At 45.4% G+C, this 17,301-nt stretch overlaps 1 protein-coding gene across 5 annotated transcripts in view; it reads right to left on the bottom strand.

Moving 5' to 3' along the window:
• The window catches only part of LOC139380311 (activin receptor type-1-like), a 39,636-nt gene that overhangs the window by 13,575 nt on the left and 8,760 nt on the right, over nt 1–17,301 (bottom strand). For all 5 annotated transcript variants that reach the window (XM_071122905.1, XM_071122906.1, XM_071122907.1 and 2 more), the window contains exons 2-5: nt 11,003–11,073; nt 9,520–9,774; nt 7,658–7,921; nt 4,610–4,870 (exon numbers count right to left, since the gene is read on the bottom strand). In XM_071122905.1, the coding sequence (XP_070979006.1) occupies nt 4,610–4,870; nt 7,658–7,921; nt 9,520–9,774; nt 11,003–11,073 (851 nt within the window). The remainder of the gene's footprint in view (nt 1–4,609; nt 4,871–7,657; nt 7,922–9,519; nt 9,775–11,002; nt 11,074–17,301) is intronic.

The following is a 17,301-nucleotide window of genomic DNA, read 5'->3' as shown; positions in this document are numbered from 1 at the left end:
CTCCGCTCTACACTGCCTTACAGGTCTGTGTCAGACCGAGCAAACAATCTCAGAGAGGACATAGGAGGAAGTAGACCGTGACTAAACACAATTCTAACGTTTGTCTCTTTTTTTTCAGGCTGTCCCCTCCTCTGCTGTGGAGGTGCTCGGGGTGTAACCGCCACACAAGCCTGAAAAGCAGACCAACAGAGGACCATGCAGCAAACGACTATGGCAGACAATTTCATGCACCGCAGCATCGCGTCCTCGTTGGAGAATGGCCAAGTGGACACAATCAATAGAGCACCTGCCTCTTCACGTCAGTCAACCGATCACAGACAGCAGATCACTAAGAGTATATGGCCCAAAAGTGTTGTTTTCTTCTTGGCAGTAATTCTAATCAAATGTTATTGGTCACACACATATTTAGCAGATGTTGTGGGTGTAGAGAAATGCTTGTGTTCCTAGCTCCAACGGTGTAGTAGAATCTAACAATTCACAGCAATACACACAAATCTAAAAGTATTAAAAATGGAAACAAATAAGTAAATATTAGATCGAGCAATGTCGGAGTGGCATTGACTAAAATACAGTAGAATACAATACAGTATATACATATGAGATGGGTAAAGCAATATGTAAACATTACTAAAGGGACGAGGGTTCCATTATTTAACTGGCCAGTGATTCCATGTCTATTTATATAGGGCAGCAGCCTCCAAGGTACAGGGATGACTAGCTGGGTGGTAGCCGGCTAGTGATGGCTATTTAACAGTGATGGCCTTGAGATGTAAGCCGTTTTTCAGTCTCTCGGTCCCAGCTTTGATGCACCTGTACTGACCTCACCTTCTGGATGATAGCAGGGTGATCAGCCCGTGGCTCGGGTGGTTGATGTCCTTGATTATCTTTTTGGCCTTCCTGTGACATCGGGTGCTGTAGATGTCCCGGAGGGCAGCCTGTGTGCCCCCGGTGACCGCACCACCCTCTGGAGAGCCCTGCGGTTGCGGGTGGTGCAGTTGCTGTACCAGACAGTGATACAGCCCGACAGGATGCTCTCAATGGTGCATCTAAACCTTTCTGAGGGTCTTAAGGGCCAAGCCGCATTTCTTCATCCTCCTGAGGTTGAAGAGGCACTGTTGCGCCTTCTTCACCACACTGTCTGTGTGGGTGGACCGTTTCAGATTGTCAGTGATGTGTACGCCGAGGAACTTGAAGCTTTCCACCTTCTCTACTGCGGTCCCGTTGATGTGGATAGGGGCCTCACACTGGGGCCTCACAAGGGTGCGTGCTCAGCCCCCTCCTGTACGCCCTGTTCACTTTGTTGTACGCCCTAGCTCCCTCTGCTGTTTCCTGAAGTCCACAATCAGCTCCTTTGTTTTGTTGATGTTGAGGGATAGGTTATTTTCCTGTCCCCGCTCTACCAGGGCCCTCACCTCCTCCCTGTAGGCGGTCTCGTCATTGTTGGTAATCAGGCCTACTACTGTTGTGTCGTCTGCAAACTTGATGATTGAGTTGGATGCGTGCGTAGCCACGCAGTCGTGGGTGAACATGGCGTACAGGAGGGGCTTACCACACACCCTTGTGAGGCCCCAGTCTTGAAGATCAGCGAAGTGGAGATGTTGCTTCCTACCTTCCTGACGGGCCGCTCCCCAGATAGTGAAGTCCAGGACCTAGTTGCACACGGTGGGGTTCAGACCTATGACCTAGAACTATGGCGTTGAAGGCTGAGGTATAGTCAATGAACAGCATTCTGAAGTTGGTATTCCTCTTGTCCAGATGGCATAGGACAGTATGCAGTGCAATGGCGATTGCAACGTATGTGGATCTATTGGGGCAGTAAGCAAATTTAAGTGGGTCTAGGGTGTCAGACAAGGTGTTATGATCCTTAACTAGCCTTTCAAATCACTTCATGATGACAGAAGTGAGTGCTACGCGGCTATAGTCATTTTGTTCAGTTTCAAGTGCCCCCACCAAAACTGACAGACCAGGCAAGGAGGACATTAATCACAGAGGCAACAAACAGACATAAGATAACCCTGAAGGAGCTGCAAAGCTCCACAGAGGAGATTTGAGAATCTGTCCATAGGACTTAAGCCGTACACGCCACAGAGCTGGGCTTTACGGAAGAGTGGCAAGAAAAAAGCCTTTGCCTAAAGAAGAAAATAAGCAAACACTTTGGTGTTTGCCAAAAAGGAATTTGGGAGACTCCCCAAACATATGGAAGAAGGTACTCTGGTCAGATGAGGCTAAATTTGAGCTTTTTGGCCATCAAGGAAAATGCTGTCTGGCGCAAACCCAACACCTCTCATCACCCTGAGATGTTTTTCCATCAGCGGGGACTGGGAAACTAGTCAGAATTGAAGGAATGATGGATGGTGCTAAATACAGGGAAATTCTTGAGGGGAACCTGTTTCAGCCTTCCAGAGAGTTGACACTGGGACGGAGGTTCACCTTCCAGCAGGACAATGACCCTAAGCATACTGCTAAAGCAACACTCGAATGGTTTATTAAGGGGAAACTTTTACATGTCTTGGAATGGCCTAGTCAAGTTCTGCCTTGAGGAATGGGCAAAAATGCCAGTGGCTAGATGTGCCAAGCTTATAGAGACATACCCCAAGAGACTTGCAGCTGTAATTGCTGCAAAAGGTGGCTCTACAAAGTATCGACTTTGGCGGGGTGAATAGTTATGCACGCTCAAGTTATTATTTTTGGTCTTAATTCTTGTTCGTTTCATAATAATAGATATTTTGCATCTTCAAAGTGATAGGCATGTTGTAAATCAAATGATACAACCCCCCCAAAAATATATTTTAATTCCAGGTAGTAACGCAACAAAATAGGAAAAACGCCAAGGGGGTGAATACTTCTGCAAGCCACTGTACCTTTGCTTTCTTGGGTACAGGAACGATGGTGGACATCGTGAAGCAAGTGGGGACAGCAGACGGGGAAAGGGAGAGAATTAATATGTCCGTAAACACTCCAGCCAGCTGGTCTGCGCATGCTCTGAGGACGCGGCTAAGGATGTCATCTGGGCCAGCAGCCTTGCGAGGGTTAACGCGCCTAAAATGTCTTACTCAAGTTGGCCTTATACAGGTTCAAAATAGCAGACACGGACATGCACCTAAACTGGCTATAAAGTAACATGCTATACATGACGTCAGAGCTCAAGGTCTCGCTTCACAGCGCAGTATGGGTTTTGACTGACAGCAGTTCTGAACTTGAACACCACTCGCTACAAGATGTTTCCCCCCCATTTCTGCTGCTAAATGGGCAACTTTTGCAAATGTTTTGTTTTCTGAGTAAGGGAAATGCTGCAAATAAAAGAGGACTAGATGTATTTTGTAAGATGAGACGTTGAGGATTATAATAATTACCGATTTGATGTCATATAAGCAAGCCAAACAGCCGTTAGTCCAAACGTGCAATTCACATTTCCATATCACACAACTCATGTAATATACCGTGTGCACGTTTACAATCACTATGTTTGATGTACAGTTACAAGATGGCATCATACCCTGGGTGGTTCTGAATAGAATGTAGCCTATGTTTGACGTATTGTAAAGAAATCTGGCAGGGAACAGGCATCTGAATGCAGTCTACTCTATTTCGCACCACAGGAAGGTGTTGAGGGGAGGACGGATCATAATAATGTCCGGAACGGCGCAAATGGAATGGCATCAAACACCTGGAAACCATGTGTTTGATGCATTTGATGCCATTCCACTGATTCCGCTCCAGTCAGTACCCCCGAACCCATCCTCCCCAATTAAGGTGCCACCAACCTCCTGTGATCCGCACCAAAATGACGATCTGCTTCTCTGAATTGCCTTTTGAAAACTACGATTATATTTTGTAATTTAGCTAGGGATGTTGACAATAGAACACGTTTTCAAATCATGCCCACCCGACCAGGCTGTTTTTTGGAACGTGTAAACAACAGTAATTGTGTAGAGGCGGGGATGCAGGGCTGTGTTCCAAAGAAAACAACTACAAGCCTGCTTGCTATAGTTCCTCAACGGCACAGCTAAGCGAGCTCAAAATAGCACCTTATCGTTGAAGGCTCTTCTTTGAGTAATAAAAAAAGTGCAATGAAATCACGTAGGAACTGTGCACATTTTGGAGATGTGTGGGGCCACTTGGAGACACCAGTTAGACCTCTCACTCAAATCCTTCATTTTTGGTTTGTTTTAATGGTTTATGCACCTACACCAAATTGACCAATTTTATCATGATACTGAACGTATCCAGAGTATTTTCAGGTTTCGATATCAACAAACACGACGAAAAGTACAGTAACTAAAATGAACATAAAATCCAGTGTAATGTTTGGATTCAGTCTTTTGTCCGGTTAACTGTTTTGTTCTTATCTTTAGTCTAACAATTTCCCCATAATCTACAAACTGTTCCCTTTTGATTGCTACCATGGTTATGCATATGCTTTCCATATTTCTTCTGTAAGAAACATTTAAATGTAGCCCTATCCATATAGGCCAATGCAAGGGGTGTAAGTGGTTAATTAATAACCTTGGTTTAAATGCAAATGCGCACCATACAGATGATTATGAATGAATGTGCACCATTGTGTGTGTCCCAAATACGGTGCCAAGTAGCCAGTGCATTGACTTACCGATAACAGGCAGCTCCACAGTGATGTTCATGTTACACAGGTGGCCCTGGCAGCACTCCACGATCTGGTCGCGGGAGGGCGGCGTCTTGCAGGTCATTCTGCTCTGCTCGTACACCTTGAAGCAGCCCTTCTGGTAGACCAGGGCTCCGTCACTGACTGTCAGACTGGAGAAACAGTGCTGGCCCATGCAGCGCTGCCCGGTGGCACACGACCGCCCCTTGCACACGCACTCGTGCTCGCCGGCGGACTTCACTTTCTCCTCTGGACAGGAAACAGAATAGATAATTATTGCTCATGGAGTAGGGTGATGCTAGAGCTGCCCCAGTCAACTGGACGTGCTGTTATTGTGAAGTGGAAACGTCTAGGAGCAACAACAGCTCATTCGCGGAGTGGTAGGCCACACAAGCTCACAGAACAGAACCGACAAGTGCTGAAGCGCATAAAAATTGTCTGTTCTCGGTTGCAACACTCACTACCGAGTTCCAAACTGCCTCTGGAAGCAACGTCAGCACAAGAACTGTTCGTCGGGAGCTTCTTGAAAAGTGTTTCCAAGGCCGAGCAGCCGCACACAAGCCTAATATCACCAGGCACAATGCCAACTGGAGTGGTGTAAAGCTCGCCGCCATTGGACTCTGGAGCAGTGGAAACGTGTTCTATGGAGTGATGAATCACGCTTCACCATCTGGCAGTCCAATGACAAATCTGGATTTGGCGGATGCCAGGAGAACGATACCTGCTCCAATGCATAGCGCCAACTGTAAAGTTTGGTGGAGGAGGGTTAATGGTCTGGTGCCGTTTTTCATTGTTCAGGCCCCTTAGTTCCAGTGAAGGGAAGGGAAATCATACAGCATACAATAACATTCTAGACTTTGTGGCAACAGTTTGGGGAAGGCCATTTCCTGTTTCAGTATGACAATGCTCCGTGCATAAAGCGAGGTCCATACAGAAATGTTTTGTGAGATCGGTGTGGAAGAACTTGACTGGCCTGCACAGAGCCCTGACCTCAATCCCATCGAACACCTTTGGGGTGAATTAGAACGCCGACTGCGATCCAGGCTGAATCGCCCAACATCAGTGCCAGACCTCACTAATACTCGTGGCTGAATGGAAGCAAGTCCCCGCAGCAATGTTACATCATCTAGTGGAAAGCCTTCCCAGGAGAGTGGAGGCAGTTATAGCAGCAAGGGGGGGAACAACTCCATATTAATGCCCATGATTATGGAATGAGATGTTCGACGAACAAGTGTCCACATACTTTTGGTCGTGTAGTGCATCTTCGTAAATATGAATCACCTCTGATATGCAAACCTATCTTCTTAAAAAAAAATAAGTTGCAAGTAATATATACAGTGGGGCAAGAAAGTATTTAGTCAGCCACCAATTGTGCAAGTTCTCCCACTTAAAAAGATGAGAGGCCTGTAATTTTCATCATAGGTACACTTCAACTATGACAGACAAAATGAGAAAAAAAATCCAGAAAATCACATTGTAGGATTTTTAATGAATGTATTTGCAAATTATGGTGGAAAATAAGTATTTGGTCAATAACAAAAGTTTATCTCAATACTTTGTTATATACCCTTTGTTGGCAATGACAGAGGTCAAATGTTTTCTGTAAGTCTTCACAAGGTTTTCACACACTGTTGCTGGTATTTTGGCCCATTCCTCCATGCAGATCTCCTCTAGAGCAGTGATATTTTGGGGCTGTTGCTGGGCAACACGGACTTTCAACTCCCTCCAAAGATTTTCTACGGGGTCGAGATCTGGAGACTGGCTAGGCCACTCCAGGACCATGAAATACTTCTTACGAAGCCACTCCTTCGTTGCCCGGGCGGTGTGTTTGGGATCATTGTCATGCTGAAAGACCCAGCCATGTTTAATCTTCAATGCCATTGCTGATGGAAGGAGGTTTTCACTCAAAATCTCACGATACATGGCATTCTTTCATTTACACGGATCAGTCGTCCTGGTCCCTTTGCAGAAAAACAGCCCCAAAGCATGATGTTTCCACCCCCATGCTTCACACTAGGTATGGTGTTCTTTGGATGCAACTCAGCATTCTTTGTCCTCCAAACACAACGAGTTGAGTTTTTACCAAAAAGTTATATTTTGGTTTCATCCTACCATATGATATTCTCCCAATCTTCTTCTGGATCATCCAAATGCTCTCTAGCAAACTTCAGACAGGCCTGGACATGTACTGGCTTAAGCAGGGGGACACGTCTGGCACTGCAGGATTTGAGTCCCTGGCGGCGTAGTGTGTTACTGATGGTAGGCTTTGTTACTTTGGTCCCAGCTCTCTGCAGGTCATTTACTAGGTCCCCCCCCGTGTGGGTCTGGGATTTTTGCTCACTGTTCATGTGATCATTTTGACCCCACGGGGTGAGATCTTGCGTGGAGCCCCAGACCGAGGGAGATTATCAGTGGTCTTGTATGTCTTCCATTTCCTAATAATTGCTCCCACAGTTGATTTCTTCAAACCAAGCTGCTTACCTATTGCAGATTCAGTCTTCCCAGCCTGGTGCAGGTCTACAATTTTGTTTCTGGTGTCCTTTGACAGCTCTTTGGTCTTGGCCATAGTGGAGTTTGGAGTGTGACTGTTTGAGGTTGTGGACAGGTGTCTTTTATACTGATAACAAGTTCAAACAGGTGCCATTAATACAGGTAACGCGTGGAGGACAGAGGAGCCTCGTAAAGAAGTTGTTACAGGTCTGTGAGAGCCAGAAATCTTGCTTGTTTATAGGTGACCAAATACTTATTTTCCACCATAATTTGCAAATAAATTCATTAAAAATCCTACAATGTGATTTTCTGGATTTTTTTTCTTCTCATTTTGTTTGTCATAGTTAAAGTGTACCTATGATGAAAATTACAGGCCTCTCATCTTTTTAAGTGGGAGAACTTGCACAATTGGTGGCTGACAATACTTTTTTGCCCCACTGTATTTATGTATAAAAACTACAATAAGTGAGAGATGAAGCTTCAAGTGAGGGCAAGATTAGGAAAAATTATTGAAATTATTTCAGTGAAACCAGGGTAGTGCGTTACCTTTTGCTGGTGCTTCCACGGTGACGTTCATGTTACACAGGTGCCCCTGGCAACACTTGACTATGTGGCTGGGAGAGGGAGGGGTGGCGCAGGTGGCTCTCCCCTGGTCGTCATCCTGAAGGCAGCCCTTCTGGTGACCCACATACCCGTCACTGATCTTCACAGAGGAGAAACACCGCTGGCCTGTACAGCGCTCGCTGCCCTCACATGACCGTCCCTCACACACACACTCATCGTCTTGCAAGGCAAGTGCCACTTCCTCATCTGTTCAATAAGAGAGGCCAGACAAATCCATGAAACCTTTTAATTCTCATTCATTTAAACAAATATAACGACTCTTTAGGTAGTTTTGTTTATTGAAGCATTTCACTAATGTACCCAAATGGCCTACACGCAAATGAAAAACTAAATGTAAATGTGTTATTAACTAAATCATTGTGCAAAGTGGTGATGTGCTGCCTAGGTAAGTAGATACAGTGCCTTGCGAAAGTATTCGGCCCCCTTGAACTTTGCGCAGAGAGCATCATGAAGAACAAGGAACACACCAGGCAGGTCCGAGATACTGTTGTGAAGAAGTTTAAAGCCGGATTTGGATACAAAAAGATTTCCCAAGCTTTAAACATCCCAAGGAGCACTGTGCAAGCGATAATATTGAAATGGAAGGAGTATCAGACCACTGCAAATCGACCAAGACCTGGCCGTCCCTCTAAACTTTCAGCTCATACAAGGAGAAGACTGATCAGAGATGCAGCCAAGAGGCCCATGCTCACTCTGGATGAACTGCAGAGATCTACAGCTGAGGTGGGAGACTCTGTCCATAGGACAACAATCAGTCGTATATTGCACAAATCTGGCCTTTATGGAAGTGGCAAGAAGAAAGCCATTTCTTAAAGATATCCATAAAAAGTGTCGTTTAAAGTTTACCACAAGCCACCTGGGAGACACACCAAACATGTGGAAGAAGGTGCTCTGGTCAGACGAAACCAAAATTGAACTTTTTGGCAACAATGCAAGATGTTATGTTTGGCGTAAAAGCAACACAGCTCATCACCCTGAACACACTGTCAAACATGGTGGTGGCAGCATCATGGTTTGGGCCTGCTTTTCTTCAGCAGGGACAGGGAAGATGGTTAAAATTGATGGGAAGATGGATGGAGCCAAATACAGGACCATTCTGGAAGAAAACCTGATCGAGTCTGCAAAAGACCCGAGACTGGGACGGAGATTTGTCTTCCAACAAGACAATGATCCAAAACATAAAGCAAAACCTACAATGGAATGGTTCAAAAATAAACATATCCAGGTGTTAGAATGGCCAAGTCAAAGTCCAGACCTGAATCCAATCGAGAATCTGTGGAAAGAACTGAAAACTGCTGTTCACAAATGCTCTCCATCCAACCTCACTGAGCTCGAGCTGTTTTGCAAGGAGGAATGGGAAAAAATGTCAGTCTCTCGATGTGCAAAACTGATAGAGGCATACCCCAAGCGACTTACAGCTGTAATCGCAGCAAAAGGTGGCGCTAGAAAGTATTAACTTAAGGGGGCTGAATAATTTTGCACGCCCAATTTTTCAGTTTTTGATTTGTTAAAAATTTTTGAAATATCCAATAAATGTCATTCCACTTCATGATTGTGTCCCACTTGTTGTTGATTCTTCACAAAAAAATACAGTTTTATATCTTTATGTTTGAAGCCTGAAATGTGGCAAAAGGTTGCAAAGTTCAAGGGGGCCGAATACTTTCGCAAGGCACTGTATATGATGTGGTAATGTGAGTGACTCAGCATGCTGATATTGCTTAGCCTACATTGAGGGAGGGATAAAAGCGTGAGTGTAATGATTTCAATGAAAACAATGCGGTCACCTCTCTCTGGGTCTGCCACTGTGACATTCATGTTACAAAGGTCGCCATGGCAGCACTCCACAGTCAAGTTATGGGACGGGGGACTTCCGCAGCTTATGGACCCTTCGTCACGCCCCACAATGCACCCCTTCCGTCGGAAGAACGTGGCGTTCTGGATGGAGACGGCCGAGAAGCACTGCTGGCCAATACAACGCTCTCCACTGTTGCATGATGGCCCGTCGCAAACACACTCATAGTCGCTCACGCTGCCCTTATCTGCACAGTCATTAGACCAGACAGACATTAATTTCAAACTCAAACAAAATCACAACACATACTGATGGACAGAACTGAAAAGAAACACATTTAAACACCAAAGGCATAAAATACGCAGACATTCGGCATTGCTAAAACTTCTTTGGGATCGGTGTCCCTTCAATGGGACGATTGAGCTAACATAGGCTAATGTGATTAGCATGAGGTTGTCAGTAACAAGAACATTTCCCAAGACATAGACATATCTGATATTGGCAGAAATGTTTAATTCTTGTTAATCTAACTACACTGTCAAATGTACAGTAGCTGTTACAATGAAAGAATACCATGCTATTTTTTGAGGAGTGCACAAGTTTGAACATGAAAAGTTATTAATAAACAAATTTGGCACATTTGGGCAGTCTTGATACAACATTTTGAACAGAAATGCAATGGTTCATTGGATTAGTCTAAAACTTTGCACATGTACTGCTGCCATCTAGTGGCCAAAATCTAAACATTATTATACATTATGGTCTTTCACTTGCATTTCAAAGATGGTACAAAAAAAATACAAAATAACGTTTTCTTTCTTTCTTTGTATTATCTTTTACCAGATCTATTGTGTTATATTCTCCTACATTACTTTCACATTTCCACAAACTTCAAAGTGTTTCCTTTCAAATGGTACCAAGAATATGCATATCCTTGCTACAGGCGGTTAGATTTGGGTATGTAATTTTAGGCGAAAATTGAAAAAAGGGGACGGATCCTTAAGAGGATTTATTAATATGTGAATATTATGGTCATATTGTGGTCATATTAGTGTAGGAGATTTGCTATGTTCAACCTCCCTCATTCTTATAATGAGCGTGTCATCATTTAGCTGCTACACTACAGTAGGCGATGCAGAATAATAAGTATCCCCAGCCAGCCAGCCAGCCAGCCCGTGACAGTGAGAAATCCTCAGTTCTCCCAGAGCACAGTCTGCGAGCCTGTCACTGCAGTTGTTAAAAAAAAGGCTGCGAGACAGCGCGGGGCGGGGGGGGGGGGGGGAGACAAAGCACGCCCTTGACAGAAAAATGTAAACTCACTACGCAGATTTGAAGCCGTGTACTTGGCCGAATGTATGGGGAATGGTACCGAATGCGTGTAATCTCTGAAGCAGCTACCTAATGTACCGAAAACTCTTTATTCGTGAGAATAAACAGGTTTTTTACATTTATTTTTTAAGGTGTCAAATTCTTACCTTCCACACTGGAAGAGGGTAAAACCAGAAGTATGAAGACCAGAATAAACATGTCATCTAACATCGTAGACCTGGAAGAGACAGAAGTTGTGATTAGACGACCAGATGACATTGGAATGACGTGTTCACTAAACATAGACATTCAAAATAGCTTACAATTTAGAAAGACAAGATACATACATTTATTTGTGTCACATCATTTGACAAATCAGCGTCTATGTAAATGCCTTTGCTATGTCCACTAAAATGATTTCAAGCCACTTGCTGTGACAGGATAAAAGGATGGAAAGAGGGGGGGGGGCAGGGTTTGATCTAAGAGCACCATCATAATGGCATTTTTACTCAAAGAGAAAGACCTTTCCTTGTTTTCAATAAAGAGTCAACACCAACTTTAAAATGCTCAAGTAAAGTGGGTCTCATGCCTTCCTGTTGTCCTGGCAACAAGGTGTTGAGTGGCAAGCAATGGGGAGACTGGTGCGCTCCTATTGGCTGAGCTGTAGAGAGAGCGAGAGAGACAGCCTTCTTGACAGCAAGGGGAGCAGACAGACGCGGCAGGAGAACGAGGAGGACCGGAGAAGGGCACAGCAGGGAGCACCAACGTGGGAGCCCAAATAGAAAGATTTCAAATGAGGAGGCTGGGTCTTTAAAACCTTCTATATGTGTCTTTAGGCACATCGACATACATGTACATTGACGTCTGCTTGATTTCGGCTGTGATCCGTCTGATTCAAGCAGAGCCCACCGCACTCTACAGCAACACATCCGCACTCCATTTAAACAGGATGCATGTTTTACAAATCTATTCCTGTACCAATTCCACACCGATAAGATTTGATGCAGGAGGATATCTCCCTCCAATCCCGCCACCTTTTCCCCATGCAGCGTGTTTACGACATACTAAGCCCGGGCTGATCGTTATCTTGGCAGTGTGTGTCTGCCCACTGATAAATATCCCAGTGGTGTATTCCCAGAGCCTTTGTGCCCGCTTCCAGACATAAATGTTAGCATTACCCCAACACCGCCTGTATGGCCCGGCTCACACAGACCACATGCTGCTCCTTTAATCAGAGCACAAAACAGAGGCAGCCACTGAGAGATAATCAGGGGCTCTGTGCAGAGTGGGGACAGGGAGGGGTCAGGAGGACCGAGGGGGGCACCCATGTATGGCCAGGGGGCAGCGAGAGGGCAGGGGGACAGAGGGGGGGGGCTGAGGAGGAATGGAGGGTGGCAGATGGATAGGGGGCCGCACAATTAACGAGGACAGGGCACAGACTGGCAAGGGAGGACAATGAGGGGCTAGGTCAGTTAAGGTGGACGGCATACTTTGGTTAGGGTCTGGTTAAGGTCGCTAAATTACGGTAACGTTTCCAAAATTCACAGGTTTTCCAAAAAAATCCTTGTTGGAGGATTCTGATGTGCATATTCCCTCCTGATTGCAGGAATTTTGGAGAAAGTTAATAGAATTATGCAACCCTAGTTGGAGGTGAGAACACACACAGTGCAACAACATATAGGGATGCATAGCATGACACAGATCTCCTCAACACCCTGATACAGAATGCTGTCCTCCAGGCACCTAATATCCATCCCTGACAAATCAATATATCACCTCAATTATCTGCCCAGTGAACCTCAGCCACTTCATCTGCTCAATCAAAATCAAAACAAAATGTTTAAAAATATATTTAAAAATCACTGACAGTCTGCAGTCTGCCTTCATACAAAGACGAGAATGCGACCACATTCTTTTTGTTTGAGGATAGCCTAACTTTTGCAGCATATCAAAAAGGCAGAAACCCGATCGCCATCTTACGAGGACAGCGAGCAGCAATGCCTGTGTTGAATAACAAACGGGGTCGTGCAAGGCAGAGGCAGACTGATCTGATGCAGTATTTGTGTTGAGGGATTAACATGTGCTCCTCCTGATATTGGAGTCCTCAGAGTAGGTCCTCAGAGAGAGGGAGAGAGAAACAAGGCCAGCAGCATCTGCAGAACACGTTGCGCGAAGCATAGAGAGGTAGGTTTTTCCCAGAGTTGTGTGCCTGTGCTGGGCTGCAATTATGCTCCCTCTGTCCCTGCATATTGAATTCTCTGGCAGTCCCCTGGCTGCAGTGAGTTCACAGAGCTGACATCCTGACAGTGGGTGTGCCGCTTCACCCCCCCCCCCCCCCCCAGTCTCAGGGAGGGAGGTCAGGCAGTTCTCGTTGGTTGCCATTTTCTGTGTATCTTGAGCTAGTATCTAGTATCACTGTAATACAGCCAAGGGAAGGATGAAAACATAAGGAGGGAGATCAAATACCGATCGGCCACTAAAGTACATAAGCAGAGAGGATTGGAAGGCGTGGTGTTGGCAGTGGAAAGGCTTTGCTGTTGTCCAAGGACCAAGTGGGACCAAACAAAAATGTGGCCAAGTTGTGGTTGAGGCAGTTTGAAAAAGAATCAGGTTTCATGCAGTCCTTCTCCTCTCTCTAAAACGATCCTGAAACAAGTCCCTGCTCCTTCAAAAGCTCACATTTGCATCAAAATGAACATTTCAGTGTTGACTGTTGAGCCACTTGCACACCCCAGATATTTGGATGGATTCTTCCTCTTTCACCCAACCGTCATGATTTAATCACGCGTGGTTGCGATATGCTTAGCTCGTGCTCAGGTAACGATTGGTGCGATGCAGTGTAGAACCTTATATTTTATCTGATGTGAGATGTCTGGTCCTCCCAGACCCGGTGTGTGTGTGACGCTGCATGGGCCTGGGAGCCCTAGCAGGAGCTGCTGAGTCATCGTGCTGCCGAGCTGGGAGACAGGAGGTAGAATCTATGTCTGAGCTGGTGCTGGCATAGTTACCATGGCACAAATAGGCCCAGCACCAGGGGAGCCGCAGGGAGGGAGAACTGGGCATAGCCGACCAAGTCTGGCCTGCTCCGGAGCCCATGCCTCTACATAACATGTCCCCATCCCACTCACCAAAGAGTACGACACCAGAGAGACGGAGATGGCCCGCTCCGAGGTGAGCGTGGGTGTGACAGACAGCGCCGAGGGCGAATTAGCCCTCGGTCTGTCTGTGCTCACCTGGCATTCACACAGCAGACTAGCACAGCATATCAGATCAAAGGGGCAGCCTCTGCTTGCAGCCAAACAGCCAAGTGAATCAGGATGAACAAAGTCAAGCTGACATAGGATCGCAGTGTTTATTTGGTTGTTTACAAGACCTGTCTGGAAACTCTCAAAGAGAGAGAACCAAAAATAGCCTTGGTTAGACAGGTGCAGCTACGGCAAATATAAATACTATAGGTTATTTGGGGGAAAGGCGTCTCTCATAACTGCACAACAGACTGCAGCCCACGACTGGTTGTGACATGCAGAATGCCATACAAAACAATTGCCCATTCAAATTGAAAACGGTGTGACTTCAACACACACAGGATGTTTTTTAGATGTGTTGAGTATTAGTGTACTAGGAGCAGGGAAGAAAATGTCCTTGCTTCCAGTTGAGCAGCAGAGAATGGCTCCTGTTAACTTGGAAGTGTAGTGCTTAAAACCAAGAACGACTTCTGTCGCACCCAGGCCCTGCTGTTCAACTCATCCAATGGCTAATCAACATTCTTTCAGCATTCAGCTACGCAACTTAAAAAATTACAATTTTAATCATGAATTTATGCCACATTTTGTACATTTAGGGACATTGCACTTCGAGAACGTGTCATCCTACAACAAAAACACAAACAAAAGAAGAAAAAAAATGTACAGATGAGCTTTTACAGAGCAAGTCAAAAATAATTCTGGGACTGAAAACAACTCGGCCATGATAGTTAATTACAGCGTGCTAGACAGCTAACAACTGGGGGTTGCCATAATCACACTAAATCTGAAAAACTCATTAACCTATGGAAGGTCTGCTCCACCCTTGCCAGGGGCCTCATCAAATGGGAGATTAAAAGAGATAAAGGGAAAAGCCCACAGGCAGCCCTCCGTGGCCCTAACCCCTTTCAGTTCATTCTGGCCCTGCCGGAGCTATCGTTCCTTTCTCTCTCTAGGACTTCAACTCAGCAGCCGACTCTCTCACAATGTAAGGAATGTAATCGAATGCAAAATGGCCCTTTTCTTGTAAAATCACAATACTGACACTCCTGTCCTGGTAAGAGGCGAGCGAGCGCAGCAGGTTTGGTTCCAGGATACGGTGCAAGAAAGGGTCATTTCTGACTGACACACACACACACAGGGGCCCATGTACTAGATCATTTAAAATCAAGAGATGTATTTCCTTTCAGCAGTACTATTCCCCCCATCATTTTGGCTTGGACAGCGCCCAGAGAGACCCTCCTGAAACCATTTTGCCTTAGATGACCTACTCGTCACGAAGTAAAATTGGGCGGCAGGTAGCCTAGTGGTTAGAGCGTTGGACTTGTTGCAAGATCGAATCCCCGAGCTGACAAGGTACAAATCTGTCGTTCTTCCCCTGAATAAGGAAGTTAACCCAATGATCCTAGGCCGTCATTGAAAATAAGAGTTTATTCTTAACTGCCTGGTTAAATAAAAGGTTTTTTAAAAAATGAAGTTTGATTTCTTATCGGACAACTCATGATACCCTGGGATGGTGTTGGCAGGGACTACTGATGTGGTCAGACAACCTTGTTCACTTTGAAATTACATTGGGAGTGAGGAGATGGGAAACAGATTGCTACAGCAAAGCAAGTGTTTTGATTCCATCGAATGCAGCAGAGGATCTTCAGCCTCAACCGCTAACACGTTGCACAGGTGAGACGCGAGAGCAAGAAAGAAAACAATTAACGACTGCACCACCACAGAAGCTCTCAAATGTCTTAAAACCCCAAGCAACGAGAACTCCAGAACAATTAAATAAAAGTCCTCTGTGCTACAGAGATGAATCAAGGGTAATTATTCAAGAACAAAGTTTATAGCTTCGAGAAGACATTCAAGACAAGAAGTCAGCATATTGCACCGGGCAGCCATCACCATGGCACTGCGGAGTTCATTGTAGGACCACCATCACAACACTCGCCACGGCCAATTCAAACACTGTCTTTATGACCTTTAGCAATGTTTGCAGAAAGTGGAATGCACAAACATTCTCCCTCCGATTGACCCTCTGACAAAGATCGGTGTGCTGGAGCGTCAGGGCCCTCCGATAGCACCCTGATTTGTACCACCTCTTCTCCACCGTCAGACCCGATTGGTCACATTGGGCTCGCGGACAAAGAATCAAGTGGGCTACGAGAGGAGAAACCTCTTGTTAAAAAATACTCTAAAATTACAGTATGGAAGCAACGAGAAGAATCGCAGGCGACGTCACCAAGCAGAGGGAATTTCAATACGTTTCTATTGACTTTATGTCCTGTGGCAGAAAGTGAGCTTTGCCGTTGAGAGCGGGTTTAACAAGACCAGTCCCCCAAGCCACACACACAACACACACCACCCCATGCCCTCCATGTCTACCTGTCAGTGTGAGTCTTCCCACGCTGGCTCAGTACCACACAGCACTACTGCAGCTGGACCATCACAGTCGCACCCTCCTGTCAATGGAAGCTTTATGACCTGGTATTCCTGATAGTCAATTGCTCCTTCAATTACAGAGGATAGGTGACGGGACAGTATAATTGGATCTCCTCTCTCAGTGATCTTGAAGCACACAAAAGTGGCACTGTTCAATAGCATTATCCAGGGCTCTAAAGTGACCCTTTTTTTTGGTTCTCCCTACAAGGGGCATGTGCGTGCCTAAGTTGAAAAAAAAGTAGGTGTACACAAAAATGAAGGAGAACAAAGAAAAATATTTTTGCTAATACAACTAGAATCCTTCATTTTTTTCCTATGCACCCTAGCACTCCTTAAATTGAAATTCCAGGTCACACAGCAAAATATTTAGGCACATATGCAAGTCAAATGGTGGCACTGTAGATGCCTGTTGTCTTGGTTATGAGGTTTTAATAATTTGGGAACATAACGTCATTACAGTTGAGAGTGACAGATTTGGGGTCTATTTACGTTCTAAAATATTTAGTGTTTGGCCTCCATCAGACGTTTAACCTAGCTTCCTCACAAGGCCATGGAGAGACAACTAACAACAGCACACAACAGACAAGGAGGTCCAAGTTGAACTGCAGCACAGCACAGCACATCAAACACACGTTTGATATTAGCGAGTGTGACTAACGCTAGTCTTGAGACGTAAATCCGGGAAACATATTTGTTTGCAAGAGGAGAGGCTAGGGTTCTCAAACTCGTGTACTATGATACTTCGTCGTATTTACACACCATGCCAAAAATGGCTGCCTCGGTTTTATCTT

The sequence above is a fragment of the Oncorhynchus clarkii genome, chromosome 22 (assembly GCF_045791955.1).
Source record: "Oncorhynchus clarkii lewisi isolate Uvic-CL-2024 chromosome 22, UVic_Ocla_1.0, whole genome shotgun sequence".
Taxonomy (NCBI): domain Eukaryota; kingdom Metazoa; phylum Chordata; class Actinopteri; order Salmoniformes; family Salmonidae; genus Oncorhynchus; species Oncorhynchus clarkii.
The sequence above is the reverse complement of the archived record's forward strand: the minus strand, read 5'-3'. Positions and strand labels throughout refer to the sequence as shown.